At 33.8% G+C, this 17,360-nt stretch overlaps 1 protein-coding gene and 1 long non-coding RNA gene across 2 annotated transcripts; both read left to right on the top strand.

The window, feature by feature from the left end:
- The first annotated feature begins 97 nt into the window (after positions 1-97).
- Positions 98-7,148, top strand: cdk9 (cyclin-dependent kinase 9 (CDC2-related kinase)). Its single transcript, XM_051094040.1, is given in 9 exon segments — positions 98-196; positions 578-691; positions 2,885-2,932; positions 2,934-2,964; positions 3,076-3,166; positions 4,005-4,171; positions 4,283-4,454; positions 4,533-4,681; positions 6,211-7,148. Coding segments are annotated over 9 exon segments (1,179 nt in total). The 5' UTR covers positions 98-155; the 3' UTR covers positions 6,577-7,148.
- Positions 7,149-10,441: 3,293 nt separating this feature from the next.
- On the top strand, positions 10,442-13,916 carry LOC127152839 (uncharacterized). Its single transcript, XR_007825139.1, has 4 exons — positions 10,442-10,505; positions 12,645-12,900; positions 13,042-13,097; positions 13,192-13,916. It is a non-coding gene; the product is annotated as an uncharacterized LOC127152839 (long non-coding RNA).
- The last annotated feature ends 3,444 nt before the right edge of the window (positions 13,917-17,360 follow it).

The raw sequence follows: 17,360 nt of genomic DNA, 5'->3' as shown, positions 1-17,360 counted from the left end.
AATAAATAAGTAAAATTACATAAATTAGTTAAAAGGCTATCTTTAGCGTATTTTAGCTTTATGTAATAACCGCGGATCTTCCAGGCGGCAGGTGGCGGTAGAGTTTTTCTTCACGCGGTTGAATCCGTCGTGCGGACCGCAGAGGAACAGCAAGGATGCAACGCGACAAAACCGGAAGCTCCGGCGGTGGGGATAAGTACGAATATTTTAATAATATTCTATCTCTTATCGGCCATTTAAAGTATTAAAAACTCGATTTTGTTCATCTTTAATATGTCAAGCACACATATGTACTGTTTAAATGTAGTTAGTCTTTTAAACAACGACGTAAAGCTGATATTTGTGCGTGGGGGTTTGGATTTTGTCTTTGTGGGGGCCGAATGAAGAACACGAAATCACTCACACAACCAAAACAGCCTTATCAAAGGCTAAATATTGTCTTATTTAGAACATAAATGTCCCAAAATACGTTTGAACGAGTTTTGTAGTTGTAGTTAGCTCAATGTAAGGACGTCAGGAGGTAAAGAGAGCGTTTCATCGTGTTTTTAAAACAAATATGTGTGTTGTTTGTGTTTAGGCCGGACAGAGAGACCGCCATCATGTCTAAATACTATGATGGGGTCGAGTTTCCCTTCTGTGATGAGTTCTCCAAATATGAGAAGCTGGCGAAGATCGGCCAAGGCACCTTCGGGTGAGTTTTTGATGCTTGTATGAGAAAATACACCCTAAATGGTAATGCCTATTACTATTGTGATTCACTATGAGGAAAACAATGGCTGATATAATGTCAGGAATAGTTTGACTATAATAGGAATAGTCAAAAAATTTATTTACTCACCCTCACGGCATTTAGGATGTAGATGAGTTTGTTTCTTCATCAGAGCAGATTTGAAGAATGTAGCATTACATCACTCGCTCGCCAAATGATCCTCTGGAGTGAATGGGTGCCGTCAGAATGAGAGTCTGAACAGCTGATAAAAACATCACAAGTAATCCACACCATTCCAGTCCATCAGTTAATGTTATGTGAAGCAAAAAGCTGCATGTTTGTAAGAAACAAATCTTTCATTAAGATGTTTTTAACTTCAAACTGTTCATGAAAAAGCAAGTACAAAAAGGTTAAAAAGCGCACTATCCATAAATTTGCTTTCTCCAGTGATGGGAATAACGGCGTTATTTTTTCAATAACGAGTAATCAAACAAATTACTGTTTCCTACGTTACAACGCCGTTACCATTACTGCCGATAAAATACGGCGTTACTATCATTTATTATAATATTATTATAATTTTATTTTTCAGTTAATCTGAATGGATGCGCAGCGTACCTGTATTTGACGAGCTGTAAACTCTAGTGTGAAGGCACACGACTAGCCGTCACTTTGTCTCACACACCCAAAGAAAGATACAGAGCGACAGAGTCTTATACCATGCAGAATTGACGCGCTACATGTAAATATTCTTTGTTGTATTTTCCTCTCAAAACAACGGAGCTCCTTTGGAATACTTTAGCTTTTAAGAACTGCTGTTTCTCCGGTAGTAGGCGGAACTAATGTGCAAACAGCAATCTCATTGGCTGGCGCTCACCTATTATCGTCCCTGTTTTGATTACAGCAAGTCAGTTAGAACGAACACAGACAACGTGATTAATATTCATGAACCCAGCAGCTCATTAAACCTTAGTGTGTTTAATATTGTTATTAATAGTAGAATTTGTGGTAGTAACAAGACGTTCATAGAAATTACAAACAATATCACCACCAGTCCTAAGTTCAGTCAACATGATAAACATGCATTCATACATGCTTATTCTAATTACTAAAGTTCTAATGGCTAAAGTTGAATGCTAGTTATAATTATAATATTATATCAGATATTTAATATTAGTCTGGTGAGTAAACTAAAAATGTAATTAATTTCATTAAAATTTCATTCATTTAACATATTTAATATTGGGGTCATCCAAGTTATTTAATATATTTAATTTTTTTTTTTTTTTTCACAATAGTTACTTTCCCTGGTAATTAGTTACTTTTATCATGATGTAACTCTGTTACTAACTCAGTTGCTATTTGTGAGAAGTAACTAGTAACTATAACTATAATTACTTGTCAAAGTAACATTCCCAACACTGCCCACAACATCATTAAAATAGTGTAGATTAGTGTACAATGTTTTATATTTATTTTATAGTTATATTAAATTAGATTTTTTTTTAAAATAATGCAATAGTTACTTTGCCTGGTGATTAGTTACTTTTATGATGATGTATCTCAGTTACTAACTCAGTTACTATTTGTGAGAAGTAACTAGTAATTATAACTAATTAAAGGTACATGCCCAACACTGGTGATAAAGTCATCAGATCTTAATGAGGAGAGAAATATGCAAAGCTTTAAGTACCAATAGCAAGTGAAAAACAGTTCTAAACAAATATGTGGATGGATTTTAATGTGAGAGGAGAATAGGAGATGAACTTTTTCCACTGGAGGAAGTGTTACTATACATTATTGACTTGCATTTTGGCCTGATGTCATGGTTTAAAGTTAAAATGCACTAAGCGTTTCTCTTCACAAGATGTTAATTGATGGATTGGAGTGGTGTGGATTACTTGTGGATTATTGTGATGTTTTAATCAGCTGTTTGGACTCTCATTCTGACGGCACCCATTCACTGCAGAGGATCCATTGGAGACTAAGTGATGTAATGCAAACACATCTACATCTTGGATAGCCTGAGGATGGGTGAACTTTAAGAAAATTGTCATTTGGAATGAACTGTTCCTTTACCCTCATGCTATATTTTGGTTTAGAAGTAACCAGTGTGATTGCTGTTTGGATTACTCATGAGGTTTAGTGATTCACTGATGTGTTTTCTGACTGTAGGGAGGTGTTCAAGGCTAAACACAGACAGACGGGGAAGAAGGTGGCTTTAAAAAGTACTTATGGAGAATGAGAAAGAAGGGGTGAGAACATGCAGCTCTGTCCTGCATTGAAATCAAGTTACAGAATTATTGTATTCTTGATTAAAAATGCAGACGTCACACACTTAAGTGTGTTTGCGCTCTTCTTCTCAGTTTCCCATCACAGCTCTGAGGGAAATCAAGATCTTACAGCTGCTCAAACATGAGAATGTGGTGAACCTCATTGAGATCTGCAGGACAAAAGGTGAAGATCTGTACAGTATGTTTTTAAAGTCTTTTCATGGTCTATCTGCTGTCATAAATGTGACCCTGGACCACAAAACTAGTCATAAGGGTAAATTTTTTTTAAATTAAGATTTTGAAAAAAATAAGCTTTTCATTGGAAAATCTGGAATCTGAGGGTGCGAAAAAATCAAAAATATTGAGAAATTCACCTTTAAAGTTTTCCAAATGAAGTTCTTAGCAATGCATATTACTAATAAAAAAAAATATTTTTAAAACATTTATGATAGGAAATGTATAAAATATCTTCATAAAACATGATCTTTACTTAATATCTTAATGATAAAAGAAAAATCGATAATAAGAATAATGTGCTAATCTACAAATTCCTATGAATTCCTGCTGTGTGAACTTTATAGATATAGTAATCATTATAGTTATCATCTTTGGTGTGAATCAGAAATCAGAATCAGAAAGTGCTTTATTGCCAAGTATGCTTGTGCATACAAGGAATTTGTTTTTGTGTCATTAACTTTGAGTACACAGAGACAGCAACAACGTACAGACAATAAAAATAAGATGAAAATAAAATACACATGCAAATATATATAAATAGACAAAACTTAGAAAAATAAGATGAGAATAAAATGCACATATGTAAACATATAAATGGCCCTTCATGCAGTAATCATGCAAATTCATGAGTCAAAAAGTGTTGGACCCCTTTAACTATGACTGGAGTTTTTGTTTCTGACCCTATGTCAAATAATAGACAGTGTGTTAAATTACATGGTCTTGTTTTTGGTCACAGGATTATGGATTATTCTAACTGTTTATTTTTCTCATCTCTTTCTCTCAAGCCACACAGTTTAATCGTTATAAAGGCAGCATCTACCTGGTGTTTGATTTCTGTGAGCACGATCTCGCTGGACTGCTGAGCAACGCTAATGTTAAATTCACTCTGGCTGAGATTAAGAAGGTGATGCAGATGCTGCTGAATGGACTTTACTACATACACAGAAACAAGGTAAGACAATGTGATGGCTTGCAGTTTGCGTGGTAACATTTAAAGATTATCTATTGTAAAATGTGACTAAGAAACAGCCTTAGACTGAAGTATTTTCTGTGTTTGTGTCAGATCCTCCACAGAGACATGAAAGCAGCCAATGTTTTGATCACCAGAGATGGTGTTCTGAAGCTGGCTGATTTTGGATTGGCCAGAGCATTTAGTTTGGCTAAGAACAGTCAGGGAAATCGCTACACAAATCGGGTCGTCACACTGTGGTACCGACCGCCTGAACTGCTGCTGGGTAAGTGAAACCCCACTGAAATATATGTTGTGAGATATAATTATTTTTTTTTCACTGTGAGTATTTGTTTTCTGTTAGGTGAGAGAGACTACGGGCCTCCCATAGATCTGTGGGGTGGAGGGTGTATCATGGCAGAGATGTGGACCAGAAGCCCCATCATGCAGGGCAACACAGAACAACATCAACTTACCCTCATTAGTCAGCTGTGTGGCTCTATTACTCCTGAGGTAACACACACTGAACCACACTTTAGACATCTTTACTTCTGGTTTTTACAAAAATGTCTGAAGAAGGGCTTAAAATTTGATCATTATACACACACATGCTAGTATTTTTTTTTTCACATAAATATGACAACCTAAGTCCATGTTAGTTTTTTAAAATGTATCTATTTGCATATTTCACCAAATGAGTACAAAAAAGCATGAATATGAAACATGAATTCATGCTAAATATTTATTTGCATATATTTAACAAAAAAATGAATACAGAAGCTTAAATATAGAACTTAAACCATACTAGTTTTAAATTTTATTTGCATATATTGAACATAAGTACAAAAAGCATAAATAAATAAACATGAAACATAAAATTGTTAGTTTTTTTAATTGTTAATTTATATTTATATTCTTGTATTTAACTACTCAGAAGCTTGACTATTTAACTTGAATCCATGTTCATTAAAAAAAAAACATTTGCATGTTTAAAAAAAATCTGTACAAAAAGTATAAAAATATGAGACTTGATGTTAAATATTTATTAGCCTACCTTTGACAAAAATTAGGTTAAAAAGCATAAATATGAAACATGAATCCAATTTAAATGTTTAAAAATGTATTTATCTGCATATTTCAGAAAATCAGTACAAAAAGCATAAATATGAAAATTTACGCAAAATATTTACTAGCAGATATTTAACAAAAATTAGTACAGAAGTCATAAATATGAAACTTGAATCCATGTTGATTTTTTTTTTTGTTTTTGCATACTTTACAAAATCAGTACAAAAAAATATATATATTAATTATATATTATAATAATAATTAAATATAAATATAAATATATATATATATATATATATAATATATAAATAAATAAATATATAATATATATAAAATAAATTTATAAATATGAAACTTGAGTCCATGTAAAAAATTTATTAATTTGCATGCTTCACAATAGAAATAAGATCTATACTTTTGTATTTATTTTTTGTTAAATATATGCCAATTAGTATTTATTATGAGTTCAAGTTTCATATTTATTTTTGTTTACTTATTTCTTATTTATTTGTATTTATTTCATGCATTTAGCATACGTACAAACAGCATAAATATGAATTGGTTAGTCATTTTTTATTTATGTGCTTATTTAACAAAATGAGTACACAAAGCATGCAACTTGAATCCATGTTCATTTTCCCCCTATTTATAGCATATTTTAAAAAAAAGTACAACAGTACAAAAAGCATAAAATATGAGACTTGAATTGATGTTAAAGATTTATTATCCTATCTTTAGCAAAAAATTAGGTCAAAAAGCATACATATGAAACTTCAATCTATTTCAAATTTGTACAAATCTTTTTTTTGCATATTTCACAAAATCAGTACAAAAAGCATAAATGTGAAACTTATTTAAATATTTATTAGCATATATTTAACAAAAATTTGTGCAGAAGTCATAAATATGAAACTTGAATCCAATTAATGTATTTATTTTCATATTTTTACCATTTGTATTCTGTGTTTTTTCAGGTTTGGCCTGGAGTGGATAAGAAGTATGAGCTGTATCAGAAGATGGAGCTTCCTAAAGGTCAGAAGCGTAAGGTGAAGGACAGACTGAAGGCTTATGTGAAAGACCCGTACGCTCTGGACCTTATTGACAAACTGTTGGTTCTGGATCCGGCTCAGAGAATAGACAGTGACGACGCTCTCAACCACGACTTCTTCTGGTCCGACCCCATGCCCTCTGACCTCAAAAACATGCTCTCAACACACAACACCTCCATGTTTGAGTACCTGGCGCCGCCACGCAGGAGAGGCCACATGCCCCAGCAGCCAGCTAATCAGAACAGAAACCCAGCCACCACCAGCCAACCAGAGTTTGACAGGGTGTTTTGATTAATTGGGCCAGCTGTGATTGGCCAAGAAGGAGAGAGAGACTTCTGATTGAATAGGAGGAACATTTACTGTTCTCACCTGATTACAAAATGTAAAACATTTCCAAGTATATTTTGAGTTATTGCTACATCATTGTTGTGTTGGAAATACAGTTCTTGTTGTTTAGTGTTTGCTCTCACAGAAGCTTTATCTAAATTACAAATGAGCCCTACTGATGAGCCCAGTTGATATGAATTACTGAATCCATACTGAGCTGATCCAGAAACAGCATGAGTTTGTGCTCCCAGTGTATTGTGGGAGAGAAAAAGAAGTGGACTTCATGTTTTCAAGCACAGATTCAGTGTAGTGAATACAAGTCTGTTTTTCCTTTTGAAAATACTTGAAAATATATTAAGTTAGTCTGGGAGAGCCATTAACCATTATTTAAACACCTGGTCATCTTTTCAGATTTTATTGTTAATTTAGTTTTTTTAAAGATGTTTTTATTTGTAAGATCATGTGTTTGTGTTGGGTTGGGATATTGGTGTATAAGTTACTTGTAAGTATAATACACTAATAAAACCTTTCACATTTCCCACCCTTGTTTTGTGATTTCTGGGGGTAATTGTGGAGAAAAATACATTATTTGAATTAGGCTTCTAAAAGCTTGGTGTGATATTAATTACACTGTCGTTTTGAGTGTTTGGCTGTTTAGACGCCAGATCTTGCATTTAAACGAATTCGGTTACATTTTAAGTACCCTGTTGTAGAAGTAATATGAAGAATATTCTACATTATTTTTTTACATCATATTGATATTCGTATTGCTATTTACTACCACACTTTAATGTGTACTGAAGGGTCTGTATCGAAATCACGTGAAACAGAAATAAATTATGATTATGCCTCTTGCTCTGACAAAGCGAACGCATCTGACAGATGGTGAGTGTTTCTTATATATTTCTTATATACATACTGCCATTTACTACCACACTTTAATCAGGGTTCGTATGGGTGCTTGAATTCCTTGAAAATGCTTGAATTTTAATGTAGCCTGGGTGGAGTGATGCATGTAGCCCCTCCACCAAATGCAGCCCCGCCCCGTTCTTCAGGATGCAGCCGGTATATTTGGGTATGCTTGCACACCTCTTTAAAAAACAAAAAGAAAAAAAAAAGAAAATTGTAGCTGGTTGAATCGTCTGTAGTGCGGTTTCTGGCCACTGGTGGAGCAAGAGCTCATTCCAATCCATGACAGAATCGCTTTCACTTCACTTGTGTGTCTTTTTTATGAAGTCAAATTAGGCTTTCAGAAGTAAATGATTTCTAAAAGATAAATGACAGATAAAATGCTTTGATCGGTCTCTTAATTGCAGGCTACATAAGAAATCTGTAAATATCACAAATAAGCTGGGTAGTTATTAAAAGTTTTATTGCCCCCTTTCACAAGCATTTGACTCAATTTAGGAAAATAAAGTTCAGTCAGTAAAAATATCAACTATACTTTAAAATAATGTTAAAACAAAAAAAGTGTTACTAAAACATGATAGTGCATTTCAACAGAATCAGTTAAACAACAGTTAAAAAAAAGAGAGAGATCTGAAGTCAACCGTTCCCAACCGAGGGCCTGAAAATAATGCAGTTACAATGAATGTGTAATTAAAACACTTTAATAACTTAATGAATCATCATTAACAGAAGCTTTATGCATGTTCTGCTCTCTTCTGAACTCTTTCCTTACACAAACGTGTTCTGTTCATTGAAGGTACGAGGGTTCCCAGATATCATGCCAGTGATCAACCCCAAAAATAAGAAACTCAATGATTAGTGACCCACAAAAAAATGATTTGGTGTCACATAATGTGAGGCCTCACAAGAGACATTTTTACCTCTTAACAAACGGAAACTGTTTAAGGTGCAATAAATACAGAGAAAACAGCATGTCATACCTAACGGTCAGACACAACAACACAACAGACAAATGACAGAACAATAGCAGACTCACTCAACTCAATAATATACAGGCAACAGAAAACCAAAAAAGCAGTAAATAACACATTTGAGGAGGATGAATACAAATGTACAGTATGTTTGCTACAGGAACACAAGCGCAGCTCCAAATGTGCAGCCATGGAGGACACGCTAAATGTGTAAAAGCAAACTCAAGAGTGTTGTCCAGGATGGTGAATGTATGTCATGTACTGGAGTTTAAGGTCCTGGTGTTTCTACAACAGCATCAATATTCATTCACAAATATTAGCCAGTACTAACTGAATATCAAGACCATTCAGTATATTATAACCGTATATGTAAACTCACCTCATCCTCGACCTTCTCTGATTCATCAGAATGAGACTCGACTTTGATCACAAAATACTGAGAAATTAGTGAGAAATAAAACATCAGTATATGTAGATGTCCTATAGCAGGTTTAAATCAACTTTATCAGTGAAGAGGTTGGTGTTATGATAAAGGAAAGACACTTTTCTGTAATGAGAGAATCTCATACAGTCCGGTTTCAGATGCTCCATGCTGTTGCATCTAACAGCTTTCACTGTGTTTGTGTTTCTTAACCTTTTAGAATTTAGCTTTATTTGTTTCTTCTTCATTTTCTTGTTCTTCTGAAGATTAAACTGCACTTTGTTGGCCATTATTTTCCTGTTCACTCTTTTCTGTCTGTTTTAAAGTAACATTACATGAAAGCTAACATTTAGGCAACAGTTCTGTCAGTTCAGTTCAGTTTTTGTTGTATATAATCCCAAGTAATATTAGTCATATGCCATTGATGTCAGCCCAACATAATCTTTTCTGAAAAAAATTAAATGGAGATGTTCAAGTGACAGACACTTATGAAACACCTGAGATCTGCAGTACCGTTAAGGTAGGTCACAAAAAATACAGGACCATTAAAATGGTAAAGATATTCACATCTTGACAAAATGAAGTCACTCTACCCGTATTTGCTGCTTCAAACTAAAGAGCAAAGCTTTAGAGATGTACAAATGAACATAACAGAATAAATTAAAGGAAAAAGATTGTTTAGATTTTTGTTCTTCAAAATGTTTCTTTTAGGAGCTGTTCATTTGTTCAACTGTTATTTGGGGTTAGGGTTGTTATCACAGCCAAGATAGTGGAGATACAAATAATATGAGAGATTCACTGCAGTTTAATCAGCTTCTTTGGTTGTGAAGAGTTTCCCTGAATGCAGAACCCATAAGATTAAAATCTTCGTGTTTTTTGTCCATTCCTGGATCTTGTTACAGTCATGTGGATTTTTTTTAGTTGTTTCTCCAGATTTTAAAGTATATGGCTAAGTGTAATATTCCAATGTAAATAAAAGGCTATCTCTATATGTAGCAGAGAAGACTTGATTAAAACCCCAAATATCCACTGACCATATATATGTGCTCTCCATCTCAAATATCGTTAACTTTTGACAGTGTAATTCATACCACGTTTTGCACAACATTCATTTAATCTAAACATAAAAAAAAACAGTTCAGAATCTTCATATCCACTGAAAATATCACATTTGTAATATTAAGCATTAAGTTTAAAATATTAATTAGAAATCTACTCACCGTCTGTGAAACGTCTTCGCCTAATCGTCTAGTTTACACCACAACCAAAAGCCCACAACAATAAGTGTCTAACAAAGCGTGTTATTTTGCTTAATCCCTCCCCGTGGTCGAAAACAACGAATGATTTGCCACAAAGGCCTAACCTAAGCCAAACCTTTCCTTCGGGAGGAGGAACGGTAGATACAGCGATTACGCTGCATTTCAGTAACCACTCATTTGCATGAAACTGTTCTGATGGCTTGTTTTATAGAACCTTCGAACCAATGAAACGATCCCCGTTCAACAACTCTCTTATTTTCTCAGACACTCCTTTTCGTTCTCCCATGTTTTCTGGGGTAAACTAGGCTATTGAGCGAAGACGTTTCACAGACGGTGAGTACATTTCTAATTAATATTTTAAGCTTAATGTTTAATATTATAAATTTGATATTTTCAGTGGATATGAAGATTCTGAACGGTTTTTTGATGTTTAGATTACATTAATGTAGTGCACAACGTGGTATGAATTACACTGTCAAAAGTTAACGATATTTGAGATGGAGAGCACATATATATGGTCAGTGGATATTCGGGGCTTTAATCAAGTCTTCTCTGATGCATATGGAGCTAGTCTTTTATTTACATTGGAATATTACCCATAGCCATATACTTTAAAACATCATGTAAGTCTGGAAAAACAACAACAAAAAAAAAAAAATCCAGGAACGGACAAAAAACACAAGATTTTAATCAAGCTCATGGGTTCTGCATTTGGGGAAACTCGTCACAACCAAAGAAACTGATTAAACTGCACTGAATCTCTCATATGACAAATGCCGAGAGCGTATTACTGTAGCGCGAACATGGGTTGATATATGCGAGAGTCTCTCTGCCAGGACGCGCTTCCTTTTGCTATCGTAAGTGGGCGCTCACGCTATGAACTGTTCTCTCAAAGTGTGAGTGCAGTGTATTTGCAAATTTCTCCGTGCGCTAGATATAAATTTTTTTTCGCACCTGGATTAAACGTTGTCAATAAGTATTATTGTGCGCTTCGTTTAAGAGTCACACGTGGCTCCTTCGCGGTCAAAATGTAACTTTTTCTTTTCTTTAGGAAAATCGTTGTAAAGTATTTTTTTTCAATAATATTTTTTGATTATTATTTAGAATTTTTTTTAGAATTAATATATATTTATTTATATAATTTTTTTTTAAAAATAATTTTTCAATAAATGCAACATTTCACATTCAAACAGAGCGAACACTTTTAAAATCCATGTTTTATGAAGTGAGAATTGTGCCATTTGGTGTCATTAAAAAAATAAAAACTTGTGTAATGTCATGTAAGCTCCTGTATATCTCCCTATATACATACTATACATATATACAGAGGCTTTTGGATTACCATTGTTTTTTTTTTTTTTTTTTTTTTTTTTTTTTTACAGATTTTATTAGGTTTTGCTTTTAGACGTACATTTAGACATTCTAAAAGACTACTTTTTGTCAAGGTTTAGATATTTTTGGTTAGATAAATATCAGGTTGCATTATGATTGCAATCATAAATTAAAATACAAGAAAATTGCTCTCCCCATCTCACATATTCTCAAAATTTGCTCTGTTGCAATCTTACCAGTTAATTTCTGAGTGTGTGTGTGTGTGAGAGAGAGACTATTTTGTATTTTTCCATTTATTCATTTTATTTCATATATTCTCAAAATTTAAAAAAATGCAAATTTTGCTGCATTTTTCAGTTCATTTCTATGTGTGTCTGTGTGTTGTTCTTTGCTTTACTACTTTATCTCTTTTATGTATGTACAATCAAAGATCTTTAATTTATTTCCAGTTTAATAATATTTAGCAATGTTAATCAAATATACATTAGAAATTGGGTGCTTGGATAATGTTTAGATATAAATAACCTCTGCCTAACTAATTTATCTAAAAGCAACATATCATAGCCTATGGCTCTAAAGACTTCATATAAAAGATCACTGTTATGTCATATGTCAGATTTATGAAAATAATTGCAATAAGTTCTCAGTTTGTCATGAATCTGGTCCTGATCTCCAGTCCGCTCGACATAAGAGGTCGCCTTGCCATTTCATATTACACAGACTGTTGCACCACACCCCGGATATATAGCTGCATATAGCTGCAGCCTAAGTGTGGTAGAACATGGGAAATGTAGTGTGGTGCAACAATGTGTGTTGTGATGGTAGTTTTTGAAACACTTTTAAACTTTTTTTTTTTGTGAATGTTCATTAAATAGTAATATAAATATGTGCTCCACATTTCATTGTTTGATTCATTGTTGATATATGCATCTGGTCTGTTGATGAAGCCATGTCTCTAAAGCTTTGCTTTTTAGTTTGAAGCAGCAAATACGGGTAAAGTGACTTCATTTTGTCAAGATGTGAATATCTTTACCATTTTTAATGGTCCTGTATTTTTTGTGACCTACCTTAACGGTACTGCAGATCTCAGGTGTTTCATAAGTGTCTGTCACTTGAACATCTCCATTTTATTTTTTTCAGAAAAGATTATGTTGGGCTGACATCAATGGCATATGACTAATATTACTTGGGATTATATACAACAAAAAGACAGAACTGTTGCCTAAATGTTAAAAAAGTGTGAAGAGGAAAATAATGCCCAACAAAGTGCAGTTTAATCTTCAGAAGAACAAGAAAATGGAGAAGAAACAAATAAGTCCAAATTCTAAAGGGTTAAGAGACACAAACACAGTGAAAGCTGTTAGATGCAACAGCATGGAGCATCTGAAACCAGATTGTGAGTATTGTATGAGGTTCTTTCATTACAGAAAAGTATTTTTCTTTATCTTAACACCAACCTCTTCACTGATAAAGTTGATTTAAACCTGCTATAGGACATCTACATATACTGATGTTTTATTTCTCACTGATTTCTCAGTCTTTTGTGATCAAGTCGAGTCTCATTCTGATGAATCAGAGAAGGTCGAGGATGAGGTGAGTTTACATATACGGTTATAATATACTGAATGATCATGATATTCAGTTAGTACTGACTAATATTTGTGAATGAATATTAATGCTGTTTCAGAAAACACCAGGACCTTAAACTCCAGTACATGACAGGGGTTCATTTACCATCCTGGACAACACTCTTGAGTTTGCTTTTACACATTTAGCGTGTCCTCCATGGCTGCACATTTGGAGCTGCACTTGTGTTCCTGTAACAAACATACTGTACATTTGTATTCATCCTCCTCAAATGTGTTATTTACTGCTTTTGTAGTTTTCTGTTGACTGTGTATTATTGAGTTGAATGAGTCTGCTATTGGTCTGTCATTTGTCTGTTGTGTTGTCGCGTCTGACCGTTAGGTATGACCTGCTGTTCTCAGTTTAAATTTTCTCACAGTATTTATTGCACTTTAAACAGTTTTCATTTGTTAAAAGGAAGGGAAATGTCTCTTGTGAGGCCTCACATTATGTGACACCAAATCTGTTTTTGTTTGTTTGTTTGTTTGTTTGTTTGTTTGTTTGTGAGTCACTTATTATTGAGTTTCTTATTTTTGGGGTTGATCACTGGCATGATATCTGGCAACCCTCATACCTTCATTGGAGAGAACACGTTTGTGTGAGGGAAGAGTTCAGAAGAGAGCAGAACATGCATGAAGCTTCTGTTAATGATGATTCATTAAGTTATTAAAGTGTTTTAAATCACACATTCATTGTAACTGCATTATTTTTAGGCCCTGGGTCGGAACCGTTGTCTTCAGATCTTTCAGTGTCAAACATGAAATGATTGTGAAAGATGGCAATAAAAGTTTTAATAACTACCCAGCTTATTTGTGATATTTATAGATTTCCTATGTTGACTGCAATTAAGATACAGTTTAAAGCATTTTATCTGTCATTTATCTTTTAGAAATCATTTACTTACGAAAGCTTAATTTGATAACAATTGTAATTTTTAACATTACAATTAACTATGTTTCTGTGAACTCTTTAGCTGATAATAACCTAGTGAATTATAAACCTATAAACCTCATCTTGACTAAAATCCTGTTATTTGAAATTTGAACTCACGGTTTGTACTTGGTGACTTCATAAAAAGACACACAAGTGAAGTGAAAGTGATTCTGTCATGGATTGGAATGAGCTGTTGCTCCACCAGCGGCCAGAAACCGCACTACAGACGATTCAACCAGACACATTTTTTCACACCAAGGAAGAGGTATATAACTGCTTTACAGTAACTAGACTTAATACAAACACCCTGCAACAGTGGCTGCTTCTCTACCTTCGCGTGAATTTGGACATTGTTGTTTTTGTGTGTCTGTCATATGTGTGGACCATGAAATTCTTCAAAGAAACACGGTTGAATCATCGGACGACATCGTTGGCCAACTGATTAGGGCTGGACGATAATATGACCTAAAAGTGAACACTTTACCTCGATCACGATTATTGAACGATTATTTTATTGTTTATTATTATTATTTTTCGCCCTTATAGTTCATTAAAGGTTTGTACTGTAAAGATACTCAACTATTAAAAGTAAAAAAAAAATCTAATGTAGGAGTGCATATTTAATCTTGCATTTTATGCATGTAAACCAGACTAAAATGTAAATTGTCTTTATAAATTGTATAGTAAAATTGTCACAAGAAAGAATCCACAGCAAAACTGGAGAAAACAAGGAGAGATGGAGAACAAACTGGAAAAACCATAAACCCGTGAATCAAGACACATAGTGAAACGCACAAGATAGGACAGCATGGGTTATGTAAAACCAGATTGTAAGTGTTTATTAGCATTAACTCTCAATGCCCTGATTTATTCATGATTACTCTGTTGAACAACTCAGATGTAACGCAACAGGAGGTGCACAATGTCTATGTGAATATTTATTTCTCTAATGATCCAGTCAAACCTGAGTCTAATTCTGATGTACCTGAGACAGCTCAAGATGAGGTGAGTTTATGATATTGACAGTTATAACAATATAAACAGAATGTTTGTGTGTGAATACTATCAATAATTAGACTTCGCTCTCTCTTTTGGCAAACCAATGACATTAATTTTCAATGCTGATGTCTTTAACCAGTTCTGTTCCTGCTGTTTCAAAGTCTCTATTATCTTTCCAGCAGACAAAAAACAGTGTCATAATGGTTACTTACCAGTTGTATTACCCTTTGTGCCTTTATATGCTCATCTACTACTAATGACAGGTAGTGTCTCTGAAGTTTGTCAGACTCTTATTTTATCTGCTGTTTACATCCAATTCAGACGATCACAAATCAGTACTGGTGGTCCATCAGTTTAAAACATCCACCATTTGAAGTCTATAATGATTTGTATAAGCCACTTTTTTATGCCATTTCCGGATAACAGTGTTCTTGGAGTTTATAATGTCACCTATGGATACAGCATTATACGTACTAAAAAAAAAAAAAAAAAAAAACATTTTCCATTCCCAAATGACTGTTCAAGCTTATTTATTGTCAGGTGTTCTCTGTGGTCGTCTCTGTGATCTGTATTTTGTAAAATAAAACTGCCTTTTCTGCAACGTTGACTGGAGTGTATGTGATTTTAAACACAGGTTTCAGAGTATTTTGGGTATTACACATCTTAAGTAGGGAAAAAAGGTAAATTTAGTGTAAGACATTTTATGTACTTCTACATCCTCATCAAAACAGTTCAAGTTCCCTTTTATTTTTCCCTTTTAACTCCTATTATACTAAAAATATATTAACATTACCTTTAATATTATTAGTAACACAGTCATCATTACAATGATTTACTTGATAATAAAACCAATCATACAGAGGTTGGCAAACAGACTCATCTAGCAGAAATGAATTCCTTCCTTTGTTTCACAAGGCACTAATTGATGGACTGGAGTGGTGTGGATTACTTTAGTGTGATGTTTTTATCAGCTGTTTGGATTCTCATTCTGACGGCACCCATTCACTGCAGAGGATCCATTGGTGAGCAAGTGATGTTAAATTTGCTAAAATTCTAAATTTCACCAAATCTGTTCTCATGTAGAAACAAACTCATCTACAGCTTGGATGGATTTAACAAGAAATCCAAAAAGCATAAATAGAAAACTTGTATCAATGTTATTTGCATATTTTAACAGAAAATGATTACGAAAAGCCTAAATATGAATCCTGTATCCATGTTTTATATTTGAGGCCAGTTCATTTTTTATATTTTCATATTTTTACCGTCTGTATTCTGTGCTGTTTCACTTGGCCCGATGTGGATAAGAAGTATGAACTGTATCACAAGATGGAGATTCCTAAAGGTCAGAAGCATAAGTAAAGGACAGATTGAAGGCTTATGTGAAAGACTTCATCGATAAACTGCTGGTTTTGGATCCGGCTCAGAGAATAGACAGTGATGACACTCTCAACCACAACAACTTCTTGTTCAACCCCAAGAAGGAGAGAGAGATTTCTAATTAAATATAAAGAAGCGTTTCGTACAAATTAAACTGAATCTTTATGGTAGGCCAGCAATATGAAAACATGACCATCACATTAAAACACAAAAGTCTGTTGGGCTTGGGCTATTTAGCAGTGGAATTGGCAATGAGGAGTGTGGGTGACCTGCAAGAGAAAGTGAAGACTGACAATAGCAACTGAATCTTTCAGAATGAAATACAAGATAGCAGCTCCATCTAGTGGACACAATTATTGAAATACAATGTCTATAGAGAAATGACTTGTTTTGCTCTGTGGTTTATTGACACCTTCTTTCATAAACCAACACTTAAATGTTTGACAACTTTTTGGAAAAATAAGTACAGTCAGTGGAAAGAATTTTAAAAAATAATATAAAATGGTAAAGTAAAAACAAAATGATACTAAACTATGATTGTACATAAAGCAGTGCATCAAGTAGTATCATGAAGTCAGTTAACATTTAAAAAGATTAAAGAAGAGAGATCTGAACACAATGATTCCAAACCCAGGCCTGAAACAAATGTGGTTACAATATGTGTGTAACTTGTGGAAGAAAAATCCATTTTACTCATCTATGTGCTTATGGAATATTGTGTAAGGGTCTGCTTTTATTTAAACCTGCTATAAGAATGACATAAGAGAAGGGTGTTAGGGCCCTATATATAAAGATTTGAATCTTGGGAGTATGACGTAGCAGAATGTATTTGTCTAACTCTTACTACGTGTGGAAAGCTATATTGTTTAGGAGATGTAACCTTGAAGGCTAGGGGAGAGATATAAATTGGAGTGAGCC

Source organism: Labeo rohita, chromosome 21 (assembly GCF_022985175.1).
Source record: "Labeo rohita strain BAU-BD-2019 chromosome 21, IGBB_LRoh.1.0, whole genome shotgun sequence".
In the NCBI taxonomy this organism is placed as follows: domain Eukaryota; kingdom Metazoa; phylum Chordata; class Actinopteri; order Cypriniformes; family Cyprinidae; genus Labeo; species Labeo rohita.
Note: the sequence above shows the minus strand (reverse complement) of the source record. Positions and strands in the feature narration are given on the sequence as shown.